The sequence below is a fragment of the Tachyglossus aculeatus genome, chromosome Y4 (assembly GCF_015852505.1).
Source record: "Tachyglossus aculeatus isolate mTacAcu1 chromosome Y4, mTacAcu1.pri, whole genome shotgun sequence".
NCBI lineage: Eukaryota > Metazoa > Chordata > Mammalia > Monotremata > Tachyglossidae > Tachyglossus > Tachyglossus aculeatus.
In genome coordinates this window covers 4,568,383-4,583,153 of record NC_052096.1, presented here as the reverse complement: position 1 = coordinate 4,583,153, position 14,771 = coordinate 4,568,383, and the positions used below count along the sequence as shown (strand labels likewise).

The following is a 14,771-nucleotide window of genomic DNA, read 5'->3' as shown; positions in this document are numbered from 1 at the left end:
CCACCCCTGTTGTACTTTTAGCGTGGCACTCTGTGCCTGGGAATCGCTCAATAAATGTGATCGTTTGACTGATCGGCTGGTTGATTGAAAAGCGCTTAGCACATTGTAAGCACTTAACAGACACCATCATCATTATTATAAGGTGCGGACAAGACCGCTGAATCCACCCGGGCTGGCTTTGAATGTTTTTACCTCGGGTGTGTTGTGCTGGCTTCTCCCAAGTGCTTAGTACAGTGCTGTGCACACAGTAGGTGCTCAATAAATATGATTGACTGACTGAATGACTAAGCACCCGTCTTATCTTTCTGATGGTTCTCACGCCTCTCCTGTAACTTATGGTTATGCTCTTGACAAACCCTACGTTGTTGGGTAGATATTGTCTCTATCTGTTGCCCAGTTTTATTTTCCAAGTGCTTAGTACAGTGCTCTGCACACAGTAAGTGCTCAGTAAATACGATTGAATGAATGAATGAATGAAATCCTGCGAGAAGGAAATCTCGGGTTTGAGTACCCACGCTTTAACCGGCCACAGGCGCACAAGATTTCCAACAATGAGAAGCAGCGTGACTCAGTGGAAAGAGCCCGGGCTTTGGAGTCAGAGGTCATGGGTTCAAATCCTGACTCTGCCAATTGTCAGCTGTGTGACTCTGGGCAAGTCACTTCACTTTGGGGCCTCAGTTCCCTCATCTGTAAAATGGGGATTAAGACTGTGAGCCCCACATGGGACAACCTGATCACCTTGTAATCTCCCCAGCGCTTAGAACAGTGTTTTGTACACAGTAAGTGCTTAATAAATGCCATTATTATTATTATTATTATTATTATTATTATTATTATTATCTCCAGACCCTGAGCTCCTCGTGGGCAGGTACTGCATCTAACCGCTCTATTGTTTTGGACGCTCGCAAGTGCTTAGTGCAGTGTTCTGCACATGGGAAGCACTCAGTAAATACGACTGAACGATGCCCCAACTCCCTGAGGAAAGGGATCGCATTTAGCAACTACTGAATTGGACTCTCGCAAGCGCTTAGCACAGTGCTCTGCACACCAGAAGCGCCCACTGAATACCACTGATTGACTGAATGTCGCAAATTGCCACCAGACCCGAGCGCACGACCTTTTCTAACAACGTCTCTAGACCAAAAACTCCTTGTGCGCAGGGATGGTGTCTATTCACTCAACTCTATTGACAATGATGATGATGATGGTATTTGTTAAGCGCTTACTACGTGCAAAGCACTGTTCTAAGTGCTGGGGGAGATACAAGGTAATCGGGTTGTCCCATGAGGGGCTCATAGTCTTCATCCCCATTTTCCAGATGAGGGAACTGAGGCCCAGAGAAGTGAGGTGACTTGCCCAAAGTCACACAGCTGACAAGTGGCGGAGCCGGAATTTGAACCCATAGCCTCTGACTCCAAAGCCCATGCTCTTTCCACTGAGCCACACTGCTTTTATTGAACAAATGCTCAATAAATATGATTGACTAAATACCAATGATTGATTGAACAATTGAATGTTGCATGTGCACATTAGAGAAGCAGGGTTGCCTAGTGGATAGAACCCAGGCCCGGGAGTCAGAAGGGCCTGAGTTCAAATCCCGGCTCCGTCACCTGTCTGCTGGGTGACCTTGGAGAACTCACTTCGCTTCTTTGGGCCTCAGTTCCCTCATCTGTAAAATGGAGATGAAGACTGTGAGCCCCATGCGGTACGGGGACTGCATCCAACCTGTTTGCTTGTCTCTACCCCAGTGCTCAGTACAGTGCCTGGCACATAGGAAGCATTTAACAAATGCCACAGTTCTTCTTCACTTCTTTGTGCCTCAGTTCCCTTGTCCGTAAAATGGGGATTAAGGCTGCGAGTTCCACGTAGGACATGGACTGCATCCAACTCGATTAGCGTGACTCTATCCCAGGGCTAAGTACAGTTTCTGGCATATAGTAAGCACTTAACCAGTACCATAAAAACAAATAAAAACCATCATTGTCAGGAGAACATTTTCCCTGCCAACATCCGATCCGGAGTCCGAGGAGAAAACGAGATAGGGAAGGGCCACATGTGGCGTCAGACTGATGGAGACGCTTCCAAACAGCCCTTTGGACCCTGCGATCAATGTCAGTCATCGATCAATCATATTTATTGAGCGCTTACTGTGTGCAGAGTACTGTACTAGGAGCTTGGAAAGTACAATTCAGCAACAAATGGAGACAATCCCTGCCCACAGTGAGCTCACAGTCAAGAAGGGGAGACAGTCATTCATAGAAATAAATAAAAGACAGAGACATAAGTGGTGTGGGGATGGAAGGAAGGGATGAATAAAGGGAGCAAGTCAGGGCAACCCCGAAGGGAGTGGGAGAAGAGGAAAGGAGGGCTTAGTCTGGGAAGGCCTCTTGGAGGAGATGGGCCTTCAGTAAGTCTTTGAGGGAGGGGAGAATTGTTGCCTTTTAAGCACAGGAGGGTATCATCATCATCATCATCATCAATCGTATTTATTGAGCTCTTACTCTGTGCAGAACACTGTACTAACCGCTTGGGAAGTACAAGTTGGCAACAGATAGAGACAGTCCCTACCCAACAGTGGGCTCACAGTCTAAAAGGGGGAGACAGGGAACAAAACCAAACATACTAACAAAATAGAATAAATAGAATAGATATGTACAAGTAAAATAAATACATAAATAAATAAATAAATAGAGTAACAAATATGTACAAACATATATACATATATACAGGTGCTGTGGGGAAGGGAAGGAGGTAAGATGGGGGGATGAAGGGGGGACGAGGGGGAGGGGAAGGAAGGGATCTGTGGATCTGCAGAATGGTCAAGGAAAGGGTTCTGTGGTGAGCGTGGCCAGGGAACAGGTCCGATCATTCTGCTGTATTGTTCTCTCAGCCTCAAACAGAATAATAATAATAATAGTAATAGTATTTATTAAGCACTTAGTATGTGCCGAGCACTGCTCTAAGCACTGGGGTAGATACAAGGTAATCAGGTTGTCCCATGTAAGCGCTCAATAAATACGATTGAACGAATGAATGAATGGTGGGCCAGCCCACTTGGGAGGAGCTGGAGTGTGGGGCTGGATGGGCAGGAGAGTTGAAGTTGAAGGCCTAGAGACTCACCAACTAATCAATCAATCGCATTTATTGGCATTAATCAATCAATCAATCGTATTTATTGAGCGCTTACTGTGTGCAGAGCACTGTACTAAGCACTTGGGAAGTACAAGTTGGCAACATATAGAGACAGCCCCTACCCAACAGTGGGCTCACAGTCTAAAAGGCATTCTGCTGTAGTGTGGCCTAGTGGAAAGAGCCCGGGTTTGGGAGTCAGAAGGACCTGGGTTCTAACCTGCTGCGTGACCTTAGGCAAGTCACTTCACTTCTCTGTGTCTCGGCTACCTCATCTGTAAAATGGGGATGAAGACTGTGAGCCCCAAGTGGGACGGGGACTGGATCCGATCTGTTTTGCTTGTATCCACCCCACCACTTAGTACAATTATTATCATTTTTTAATGGCATTTATTAAGCGCTTACTATGTGCAAAGCACTGTTCTAAGCGCCGGGGAGGTTACAAGGTGATGAGGTTGTCCCACGTGGGGCTCACAGTCTTCATCCCCATTTTACAGATGAGGTAACTGAGGCACAGAGAAGTGAAGTGACTTGCCCAAAGTCACACAGCTGTCAATTATCATTATTATTATTATTATTATCCAAAGTTGTCAGTACAGTGCTTCGCACACAGTAAGGCCTCTCGGAGGAGATGTGACCTTCCAATTAAGCCCTCTTTTCTCCGCCTCCCTCTCCCTTCTGCGTCATTCAGGCATTTGGATCTGTGACCTGCGGACACAAATACACCCCACCCCTAATCCCACCGCACTTCCGTACGTAGCTTGAAATCATATATTATATATTATAAATTATTTATTCATATTAAGGCCCGCCGACCACTCTAGACCGTTTGCTTGTTATGAGCAGAGAACACGTCTGCTAATTCTGTTTTATTGTACTCTCCCAAGTGCTTAGTTTAGTGGTCTACACAGAGTAAACACTCAATAAATGCCACCGCTTGACTGAGTGCTTACCGTGTGTGGAGCACTATACTGAACGCCTAGGAGAGGACACTGTAGCAATATTACAGAACTGGTTGACATGGTCCAACCCACCCTGGCTCTCGACAATCTGGGCTCTGGCTTGAGAAGAAAAAAAGTCCCAGGAAAGATTTGTACTTTGGAGATGGATTTTGACCTTGTAATGGTGCAATCTTGTTATCTACTGAAAATTGTTGACAACGTTTATGGCCTGCGATCATACGAACTATTTTCGGACCAAGCAAGATATGGATTTTCCCCTTTTCTTCCAGGAAACAGAAGGTCTGGGTTTCTTTCCTAAGCTCCCTGAGGGCGGGGATCAGCCCTCTGGACTGTGAGCTCGTTGTGGGCAGGGAATGTGTCTGTTTATTGTTGTATTGCACCCTCCCAAGTGCTTAGTACAGTGCTTCGTACCCCGTGAGCATTCAATAAATACAACTGAATGATTGAATGAAAGTGCTTAGTACTAGATCTGCAATGTATTTATTTCTACTAATGCCTGTCTCCCCTTCTAGACTGTAAGCTCGTTGTGGGCAGGGAATCTGCCCAATTATTGTTGTAGTGTATCTTCCCAAGTGCTGAGTACAGTGCTTTGCACACCGTAAGCGCTCAATAAACACAACTGAATAATTGACTGGAAGTCCTTAGGACTAGATCTGCAATTTATTTATTTCTATTAATGTCTGACTCCCCCTCTAGACTGTAAGCTCATTGTGGGCAGGGAATGTGTCTGTTTATTGTTGTATTGCACCCTCCCAAGTGCTTAGCACAGTGCTTCGTACCCCGTAAGCATTCAATAAATACAACTGAATGATTGAATGAAAGTGCTTAGTACTAGATCTGCAATGTATTTATTTCTACTAATGCCTGTCTCCCCTTCTAGACTGTAAGCTCGTTGTGGGCAGGGAATCTACCCAATTATTTTTGTAGTGTATCTTCCCAAGTGCTGAGTACAGTGCTTTGCACACCGTAAGCGCTCAATAAACACAACCGAATAATTGACTGGAAGTCCTTAGGACTAGATCTGCAATTTATTTATTTCTATTAATGTCTGACTCCCCCTCTAGACTGTAAGCTCACAGTGGGCAGGGAATGTGTCTGTTTATTGTTGTATTGCACCCTCCCAAGTGCTTAGTACAGTACTTCGTACCCCGTAAGCGCTCAATAAATACAACTGAATGATTGAATGAAAGTGCTTAGTACTAGATCTGCAATGTATTTATTTCTATTAATGCCTGTCCCCCCTTCTAGACTGTAAGCTCGTTGTGGGCAGGGAATCTACCCAATCATTGTTGTAGTGCATCTTCCCAAGTGCTTAGTACAGTGCTTTGCACACCATAAGCGCTCAATAAGCACAACTGAATAATTGAATGGAAGTCCTTAGGACTAGATCGGCAATTTATTTATTTCTATTAATGTCTGACTCCCCCTCTAGACTGTAAGCTCATTGTGGGCAGGGAATGTGTCTGTTTATTGTCTTATTGTACTCTCCCAAATGTTTATACAAATGCTCTGTGCACAATACAAGAGAGAAGCAGCGTGGCTCAGTGGAAAGAGCCCGGGCTTGGGAGTCAGAGATCCTGGGTTCAAATCCCAGCTCCTCCACATGTCTGCTGTGTGACCTTGGGCAAGTCACTTAACTTCTCGGAGCCTCAGTTACCTCATCTGTAAAATGGGGATGATGACTGTGAGCCCCACACTGGACAACCTGATCACCTTTTATCCCCCCAGTGCTTAGAACAGTGCTTTGCACATAATAAGCGCTTAACAAATGCCATTATTATTAATAGGCAGTGGAGAAATACAACTGAATGAATGAGTGAATACAGTGCTGTGCGCTCAGAAAGCGCTCAGTAGATCCATGGATTGATTGATTGATGGGTGGATTTTGTCAGCCCTCTGGATCTTTTTAGCTCAACACTAATTTATTTAGCTCAATAAATACAAGTGATTGATTGACTGGACATGGGTTCTAATCCTGGCTTCGCCACCTTCCTGCTGCATGACCTTGAACAAGTCATTTAACTTCTTACCTCCTTCCCTTCCCCACAGCACCTGTATATATGTATATATGTTTGTACATATTTATTACTCTATTTATTTTACTTGTACATATCTATTCTATTTTATTTTGTTAGTATGTTTGGTTTTGTTCCCTGTCTCCCCCTTTTAGACTGTGAGCCCACTGTTGGGTAGGGACTGTCTCTATATGTTGCCAACTTGTACTTCCCAAGTGCTTAGTACAGTGCTCTGCACACAGTAAGCGCTCAATAAATACGATTGATTGATTGATTGATTGATTTGTTCTGGACCACCAGGAGCCAAGGGAGGGGCTAGCAAACCTGGAGCCGGGGCTCGGAGCCACCCACTGGGTCCCAAAAGGATGCAGCGTGATCGATCCAGAAGCAGCGCGGCCGAGTGGCTAGAGCCCGGGCCTGGGACTCAGAAGGATCTGGGTTCTAATCCCACCTCCGCCCCTTGTCTGCTGTGTGACCCTGGGCGAGTCACTTCACTCGTTCATTCACCCAATTGTATTTACTGAGCGCTTACTGTGTACTAAATGCTCTAGAGAGTACAATATAACAATGAACGGACACATTCTTCTAGACTGTGAGCCCACTGTTGGGTAGGGACCGTCGCTATATGTTGCCAACTTGTACTTCCCAAGCGCTTAGTACAGTGCTCTGCACGCAGTAAGCGCTCAATAAATACGACTGACTGATTGATTGACTGGACATGGGTTCTAATCCTGCTCCACCACCTTCCTGCTGTGTGACCTTGGGCAAGTCATTTAACTTCTCAGACCCTCAGTTACCTCATCCGTAAAATGAAGATTAAGCGGGTGAGCCCCACGTGGGACAGGGACTGTGTCCAACCGGATCACCTTGTATCTACCCCGTGCATGCAACGGTGCTTGGCACATAGTAAGCGCTTAACAAGTACCATAATTATTATTATTATTGTTAACAAATGCCACTTTACAGATGAGGGAATTGAAGCACAGAGAAGTGAAGTGACACCCAAGATCGCAGAGCAGACAAGGGGCGCAGTCGGGATTGGAACCCAGGTCCTCCTGACTCCTAGTCCCGGCCCTAGCCATTCGACCTCACTCGGATCCCCTTTCATGTCAGAAGTTCCCTTCCCTCCCTCCCTCCCGACTCCCACGCCCTTGGTCCATCAGGACAGCCGGTCACCCTTGCCCTCCTGGAGAACGTCCAGAATTTCCACCCCTTCCTCTTTCCTCCAATCGGCTCTCTGCCCTTGACCCAATTTGGCCCCTCCGCAGGACTTGGGGGGTCCTCAGACCTCCTGCATGGCCTCTCCCCCCCCCCAGACCAACCCATCACTTCATCTAGACTGGAAGCTTCTTGCGGGCAAGGAACGTTTCTATGAACTCTGTTATAGTGTCCTCTCCCAATCACTTAGTACAGTGCTCGGCACATAGCACGCACTCGCTAGAGAAGCAGTGTGGCCTAGTGGATAAAGCTCAGGCCTGGGAATCAGAAGGACCTGGGTTCGAATCCCAGCTCTGCCATTAGTCTGGTGGGAGACCCTGAGCAAGTCGCTTCATTTCTCTGGGCCTCAGTTCCCTCATCTGGAAAATGGGGGAACTGGGAGTCCCATGTGGGGCAAGGATTGTGTCCAACCGGATTACCTTACATCGACCTTAGTGCTAGGAGCAGTGGCTGGTACATAATAAGAATAATGATGGCATTTGTTAAGCACTTACTATGTGCCAAGCACTGTTCTAAGCACTGCGATAGACACAAGATAATCAGCTTGTCCCACGTGGGGCTCACAGTCTTCATCCCCATTTTACAGATGAGGTAACTGAGGCACAGAGGAGTGAAGTGGCTTGCCCAAGGTCCCACAGCTGACAAGTGGCGGAGCCAGGATTAGAACCCATGTCCTCTGACTCCCAAGCCTGTGCTCTTTCCACTAAGCCACGCTGTAAGCGCTTAACAAATAGCATGAAAAATAAATAAATACCATCGCTTTTTTGAATGGCGTTTGTTAAGCCAGTGCCAAGCGCTGTTCTAAGCACTGAGGTAGTTTCATTCATTCATTCAGTCATATTTATTGAGCGCTTACGGTGTACAGAGCACTGTACTAAGCGCTTGGGAAGTACAAGTTGGCAACATATAGAGACGGTCCCTACCCAACAATGGGCTCACAGTCTAGAAGACTAATAATAATAATAATGATGGCATTTATTAAGTGCTTACTATGTGCAAAGCACTGTTCTAAGCACCGGGGAGGTTACAAGGTGATCAGGTTGTCCCACAGGGGGTTCACAGTCTTCATCCCCATTTTACAGATGAGGTAACTGAGGCACAGAGAAGTGAAGTGACTTGCCTGAAGTCACCCAACTGACAATTGGTGGAGCCGAGATTTGAACCCATGCCCTCTGACTCCAAAGCCCGGGCTCTTTCCACTGAGTCATGCTGCTTCTCTAGACTAGACTAGACTAGAAGTCTAGGTTGGACACAGTCCACATCCCATATGGGGTTCACGGAGTCTTTATTCCTAACTGACGGACGAGGGAGGCCCAGAGACGTGAAGCGGCTTGCCCAAGGTTCATTCATTCATTCATTCAATCGTATTTATTGAGCGCCTACTGTGTGCAGAGCACTGGACTAAGCGCTTGGGAAGTCCAAGTTGGCAACATATAGGGACGGTCCCTACCCAACAGTGGGCTCACAGTCTAGAAGGGGGAGACAGAGAACAAAACACATTAACAAAATAAAATAAATAGAATAGATACGTACAAGTAAAATAAATGGAGTAATAAATATGTACAAACATATCTACATATATACAGGTGCTGTGGGGAAGGGAAGGAGGTAAGGTGGGGGGATGGAGGGGGCTCAGTCTGGGAAGGCCTCCTGGAGGAGGTGAGCTCTCAGTAAGGTCACACACAGAAGGCAAGTGGCAAAGTCGGGATTAGAACCCAGGTCCTGGCCCTTTCCACTAGGCCACGCCGCTTCTCTTCTCAGCCCCAGAGAGGAGCGGGGGGAAACCCGGAGCCCGGGCCTCTCTTCGGTCCTCTTGGAGGCCAGCTAAAGCCATCGGGAAAGCGGAGGAAAAGCAGAAGTGGTTCTTGTCACCGGATGGTGATCTGCGGAGTCAAGGGCGGAGGCCGAGGGACGGGAAGAGGGGAACCCCAACAGGAGCAGGAAATGGCGGGGGCGGCGGCCCGGTCAACGCTCTCTGTCACGTCAGGACGTGATGTGACAGGGAACGTTGACTGGACCTTGGATTCTGCCCTCTCGCCCCTTCCCTCGGCCAAGGGTGAGGGCCTCAACTCCCTGGCAAGAGGCCTGCCGGGATGGAAATCCCTTCCGCTGCGGCCGGCCATGCCAGGCAGTGGCCCAGGGCCCGGCGAGTGACAGAGTCGCTAGCCATGGGCTAGTAATGGTTGCGGGGACCAGTTGGGGTGGGGGCCACGAGGGATGAAACCCGAGGGTAAGCCCCACCACCCGGGACGGCCCCACCGGTGCCGGACGCTCGTGCAGGACGTCCCCGGGGCCGTCCCGGATGTCGCAGACGCATGTTGTGTTTTGCACCGCAAGCCCGTTGCACAACCCGGGGGGGACACGTCAACCGGGACGTCAGGGGGAAGCGTGAGGGGGTCCGGGCTGCTTCCCCCGGGGCGGACCCCTCATTCATTCATTCAGCTGTATTTACTGAGCGCAAAGCACTGCACTAAGCACTTGGGAGGGGACAATACAATAACAGACACACTCCCTGCCCACAGTGAGCTCATAGTCTAGAGAGGGAGACAAGAAAGAAAGAAATCCATAAATACATAAATTAGCGTATGCACACATGCGTTGGGGGGCTGGGAGGGAGGATGAACGAAGGAAAAGTTGGGGAGACGCAGAAGGGAGTGGGAGAAGAGGAGAGGAGAGCACAGTCAGGGAAGAGCCGGAGCCGGGGCGGAGTCAAGCCAGAGGTAGAAAATAGAGACGTGCAACACTTCCCAAGCGCTTAATACAGTGCTCTGCACATAGTAAGTGCTCAATAAATACGATTGATTGATTGATTGATTGATTGATTGAAAGCGTCCAGCGTGGGCACCCAAACTGGACCGCTCACAGGTCCACCTGAAAATGAGATAAAGCGGCCACCTTACTTGCACTGGTAATAATGTATAACAATATTATTATTATTATTATTATAGTACTTGTGAAATGCTTGTTAAGTGCTTACAGTACATAACATTATTATAAGAGTAATAATAATAATAATGATGGTATTTGTTAGGTGCCAAGCACTGTTCTAAGCGCCGGGGTAGCTACGAGGTCATCAGGTTGTCTCACGTGGGGCTCGCAGTCTTCGTCCCCATTTTACAGATGAGGGAACTGAGGCACAGAGAAGTGACTTGCCCAAAGTCACCCAGCTGACCAGTGGCGGAGCCGGGATTAGAACCCGGGAGCGGGGCAGTCCTCAGAAGAGTTCACGGCTTCGGGCTTTAAGTTCCTTGAGGGCAGGGGTGAGATCCGCCAACACTAGTGTGTTGTCAGTCAAGGGATCAGTCATCATCATCATCATCATCAATCGTATTTATTGAGCGCTTACTATGTGCAGAGCACTGTACTAAGCGCTTGGGAAGTACAAATTGGCAACATATAGAGACGGTCCCTACCCAACAGCGGGCTCTGACTCCAAAGCCCCGGCTGTTTCCACTGAGCCACGCTGCTTTTCCAAGCAGGTGGCTGATGGCAGGTGGGTCGGTTTCTGTTTTATATTCCCAAGCCGGTAGAACAATCCTCTCCTCACTGAAAGGGGTCAATAAATTCTGCTAATGTTGATAAAATCGGTGATAATTTTGAAGGCCTCCTAAAGCCAAACCTTCCTTTGTTCGTCTACTTTCATCTCCCCGACAGCCGCACCTGGAAAACTGTCCCCTGTCGCTCTTTTCCTTCTCCCTCCCACCTGTAAAGGATTTGGAAGCTCTTCCGCCGTCATTTTCTGGAAGGCAAGGAGCCAGTCAACAACCTCCGTGGTAACAATCGTGCTATTATAGTTGTGGTATTGCAGTCAGTCAATCAATCGTATTTATTGAGCGCTTACAGTAATAATAATAATAATGATGGCATTTATTAAGCGCTTACTCTGTGCAGAGCACTGTTCTAAGCACTGCGGGGGGGGATACAAGGTGATCAAGTTGTCCCACGTTGGGGCTCACAGTCTTCACCCCCATTTTACAGATGAGGGAACTGAGGCTCAGAGAAGTGAAGTGACTGGCCCAAGGTCACACAGCAGACATGTGGTGGAGCCGGGATTCGAACCCATGACCTCTGACTCCAAAGCCCGGGCTCTTTCCACTGAGCCACGCTGCTACTGTGTGCAGAGCACTGTACTAAGCGCTTGGGAAGTACAAGCTGGCAACGTATAGAGGTGGTCCCTACCCAACAGTGGGCTCACAGTCTAGTCTAGTCCTTCTAGACTCTGAGTTCGTTATGGCCAGGGAATGTTGTGTTGTGTTCTATTGTTGTGTATTTGTACATATTTATTACTCTATTTTATCAATGATGTGTACATAGCTATAATTCTATTTATTCATTCATTCATTCAATCGTATTTGTTCAGCGCTTACTGTGTGCAGAGCACTGTACTAAGCGCTTGGGAAGTACAAGTTGGCAACATCTACTCTGAGGGTATTGACACCTGCCTACTTGTTTTGTTTTGTCGTTTGTCTCCCCCTTCTAGTCTGTGAGCCCGTTGTTGGGTAGGGACCATCTCTATATTCATTCATTCATTCATTCAATCGTATTTATTGAGCGCTCACTGTGTGCAGAGCACTGTACTAAGCGCTTGGGAAGTACAAGTTGGCAACATCTACTCTGAGGGTATTGACACCTGCCTACTTGTTTTGTTTTGTTGTCTGTCTCCCCCTTCTAGTCTGTGAGCCCGTTGTTGAGTAGGGACAATCTCTATATGTTGCCGATTTGTACTTCCCAAGCGCTTAGTACATTGCTCTGCGCACAGTAAGCACTCCATTCATTCATTCAATAGTATTTATTGAGCGCTTACTGTGTGCAGAGCACTGTACTAAGCGCTTGGGAAGTACAAGTTGGCAACATCTATTCTGAGAGTATTGACACCTGCCTACTTGTTTTGTTTTGTTGTCTGTCTCCCCCTTCTAGTCTATGAGCCCGTTGTTGGGTAGGGACCGTCTCTATATGTTGCTGATTTGTACTTCCGAAGCGCTTAGTACAGTGCTCTGCACACAGTAAGCACGCCATTCATTCATTCATTCAATCATATTTATTGAGCGCTCACTGTGTGCAGAGCACTGTACTAAGCGCTTGGGAAGTACAAGTTGGCAACATCTATTCTGAGGGTATTGACACCTGCCTACTTGTTTTGTTTTGTCGTCTGTCTCCCCCTTCTAGTCTGTGAGCCCGTTGTTGGGTAGGGACCGTCTCTATATTCATTCATTCATTCAATCGTATTTATTGAGCGCTTACTGTGTGTAGAGCACTGTACTAAGCGCTTGGGAAGTACAAGTTGGCAACATCTACTCTGAGGGTATTGACACCTGCCTACTTGTTTTGTTTTGTCGTCTGTCTCCCCCTTCTAGTCTGTGAGCCCTTTGTTGTGTAGGGACCGTCTCTATATGTTGCCAATTTGTACTTCCCAAGCGCTTAGTACAGTGCTCTGCACACAGTAAGCGCTCCATTCATTCAATCGTATTTATTGAGCGCTTCCTGTGTGCAGAGCACTGCACTAAGCGCTTGGGAAGTACAAGTTGGCAACATAGAGAGACGGTCCCTACCCAACAGCGGGCTCACATCCATTTTGCAGTTGAAGAAACTGAGGCACAAAAAGGTGAAATGACTTGCCCAATAAATATGATTGAATGAATGAATGAATATCGTTGTGTTGTCCCCTCCAAAGCGCTTAGTCCAGTGCCCGGCACACAGCAGACGGTCAATAAATGTGACTGATTGATGAGACGCGACATGGCCAAGTGGATAGAGGCAGAATGATCTGGGTTCTAATCCAGGCTCCACCACTTGTCAGCTGTGTGACCTTGGGTGAGTCACTTCACTTCTCTGTGCTTCGGTTACCTCATCTGTTAAATGGAGACTAAGACTGTGAGCCCCAGGCGAGATTATCTTTCATTCAATTGTATTTATTGAGCGCTTACAGTGTGCAAACTTTTAGACTTTTAAACTTTTAGACAGTGTGTAAACTTTTAACACCACAATTATTAATATTATTATCATTCATTCATTCAATCATATTTATTAGGTACTTACCATGTGCAGAGCACTGTACTAAGTGCTTGGAAAGTATAATCTGGCAACAGATAGAGACAATCCCTAACCAACAATGGGCTCACAGTCTAGAAGGGGGAGACAGCAAAACAAAACAAGTAGATAGGCAACAATAGCATCAGAATAGATAAATAGAATTATAGATTTATATATTATAGAATTATAGAACTATAGATCTATCTATCTATCTATCTATCTATCTATATATATATATACCTTTTATATTGTGAGCCCACTGTTGGGTAGGGACTGTCTCTATATGTTGCCAGTTTGTACTTCCCAAGCGCTTAGTACAGTGCTCTGCATATAGTAAGCACTCAATAAATACGATTGATGATGATGATGCAAAGCGCTGTATTAAGCGCTTGGGTAAGTACAGTGCAACAACAGACAGACACATTCCCTGGCCACAACGAGCTCACAGTCTACCCCACTGCTTCAAACTGTGCCTGGCACATAATAAGCGCTTAACAAATATTATCATCATTATTATTCTTCTTCAATCAATCAGTGGCATTAATTGAGCTCTCCTTGTGTGCAGAGCACTGCATTAAGCACTTGGGAGAGCCCAATACAACGGAGTTGGAAGGCCCGTCCCCTACCCACGGCGAGCTTACGGTCTCAAGTGGGACGTCATCATCAGTGGCATTTATTGAGCGCTTACTGTGGGCAGGGCATTGTGCTAAACGTTTGGGAGAGTCCAATACAACAAAGTCAGTAGGCACGTTCCCAGCCTGCCATGAGCGGTGGGAAGCAGTGTGGCTCAGTGGAAAGTGCACGGGCTAGTCAGAGGTCATGGGTTTTAATCCCAGCTCCGCCGCGTGTCTGCTGTGTGACCTTGGGCAAGTCGCTTAGCTTCTCTGGGCCTCAGTTCCCTCATGTGTAAAATGGGGATAAAGACTGTGAACTCCCCTTGGGACAACCTGATCACCTTGTATCCCCCCCAAGTGCTTAGAACAGTGCTTTGCACATAGTAAGTGCTTAACAAATGCCATTATTATTATTATTATTATGAGCCTACTGCCTAGACGAGGAGCTTAGAGTCTAGGGGTCTGTACTGTTAAGCGCTTACTATGTGCCACACACTGTACTAAGTGTTGAGGTAGATACAAGTTAATCAGAGTGGACACAGTCCATGCTCACTGTCTGAAATCCCCATTTTACAGTCTCCCGGGGGCTTGGAATAGGGCTCTAAACACTAGCATCATCATCATCAATCGTATTTATTGAGCGCTTACTATGTGCAGAGCACTGTACTAAGCGCTTGGGAAGTACAAATTGAGACAGAGAGATAGAGATAGAGACAGTCCCTACCCAACAGTGGGCTCACAGTCTAAAAGCAGTGTGGCTTAGTGGATAAAGCCCGGGCCTGAGAGTCAAAAGGCCATGGTTT

The 14,771-nt window shown here is 47.0% G+C and overlaps 1 protein-coding gene across 1 annotated transcript in view; it reads left to right on the top strand.

Annotated features, from left to right (window-relative positions):
* Positions 1–9,478, top strand: part of LOC119946785 (mucin-5AC-like) — a 31,654-nt gene extending 22,176 nt beyond the window's left edge. The window contains exons 15-17 of the mRNA XM_038768237.1: positions 533–563; positions 9,149–9,202; positions 9,312–9,478. Coding sequence (XP_038624165.1) covers positions 533–563; positions 9,149–9,202; positions 9,312–9,478 — 252 coding nt within the window. The remainder of the gene's footprint in view (positions 1–532; positions 564–9,148; positions 9,203–9,311) is intronic.
* The last annotated feature ends 5,293 nt before the right edge of the window (positions 9,479–14,771 follow it).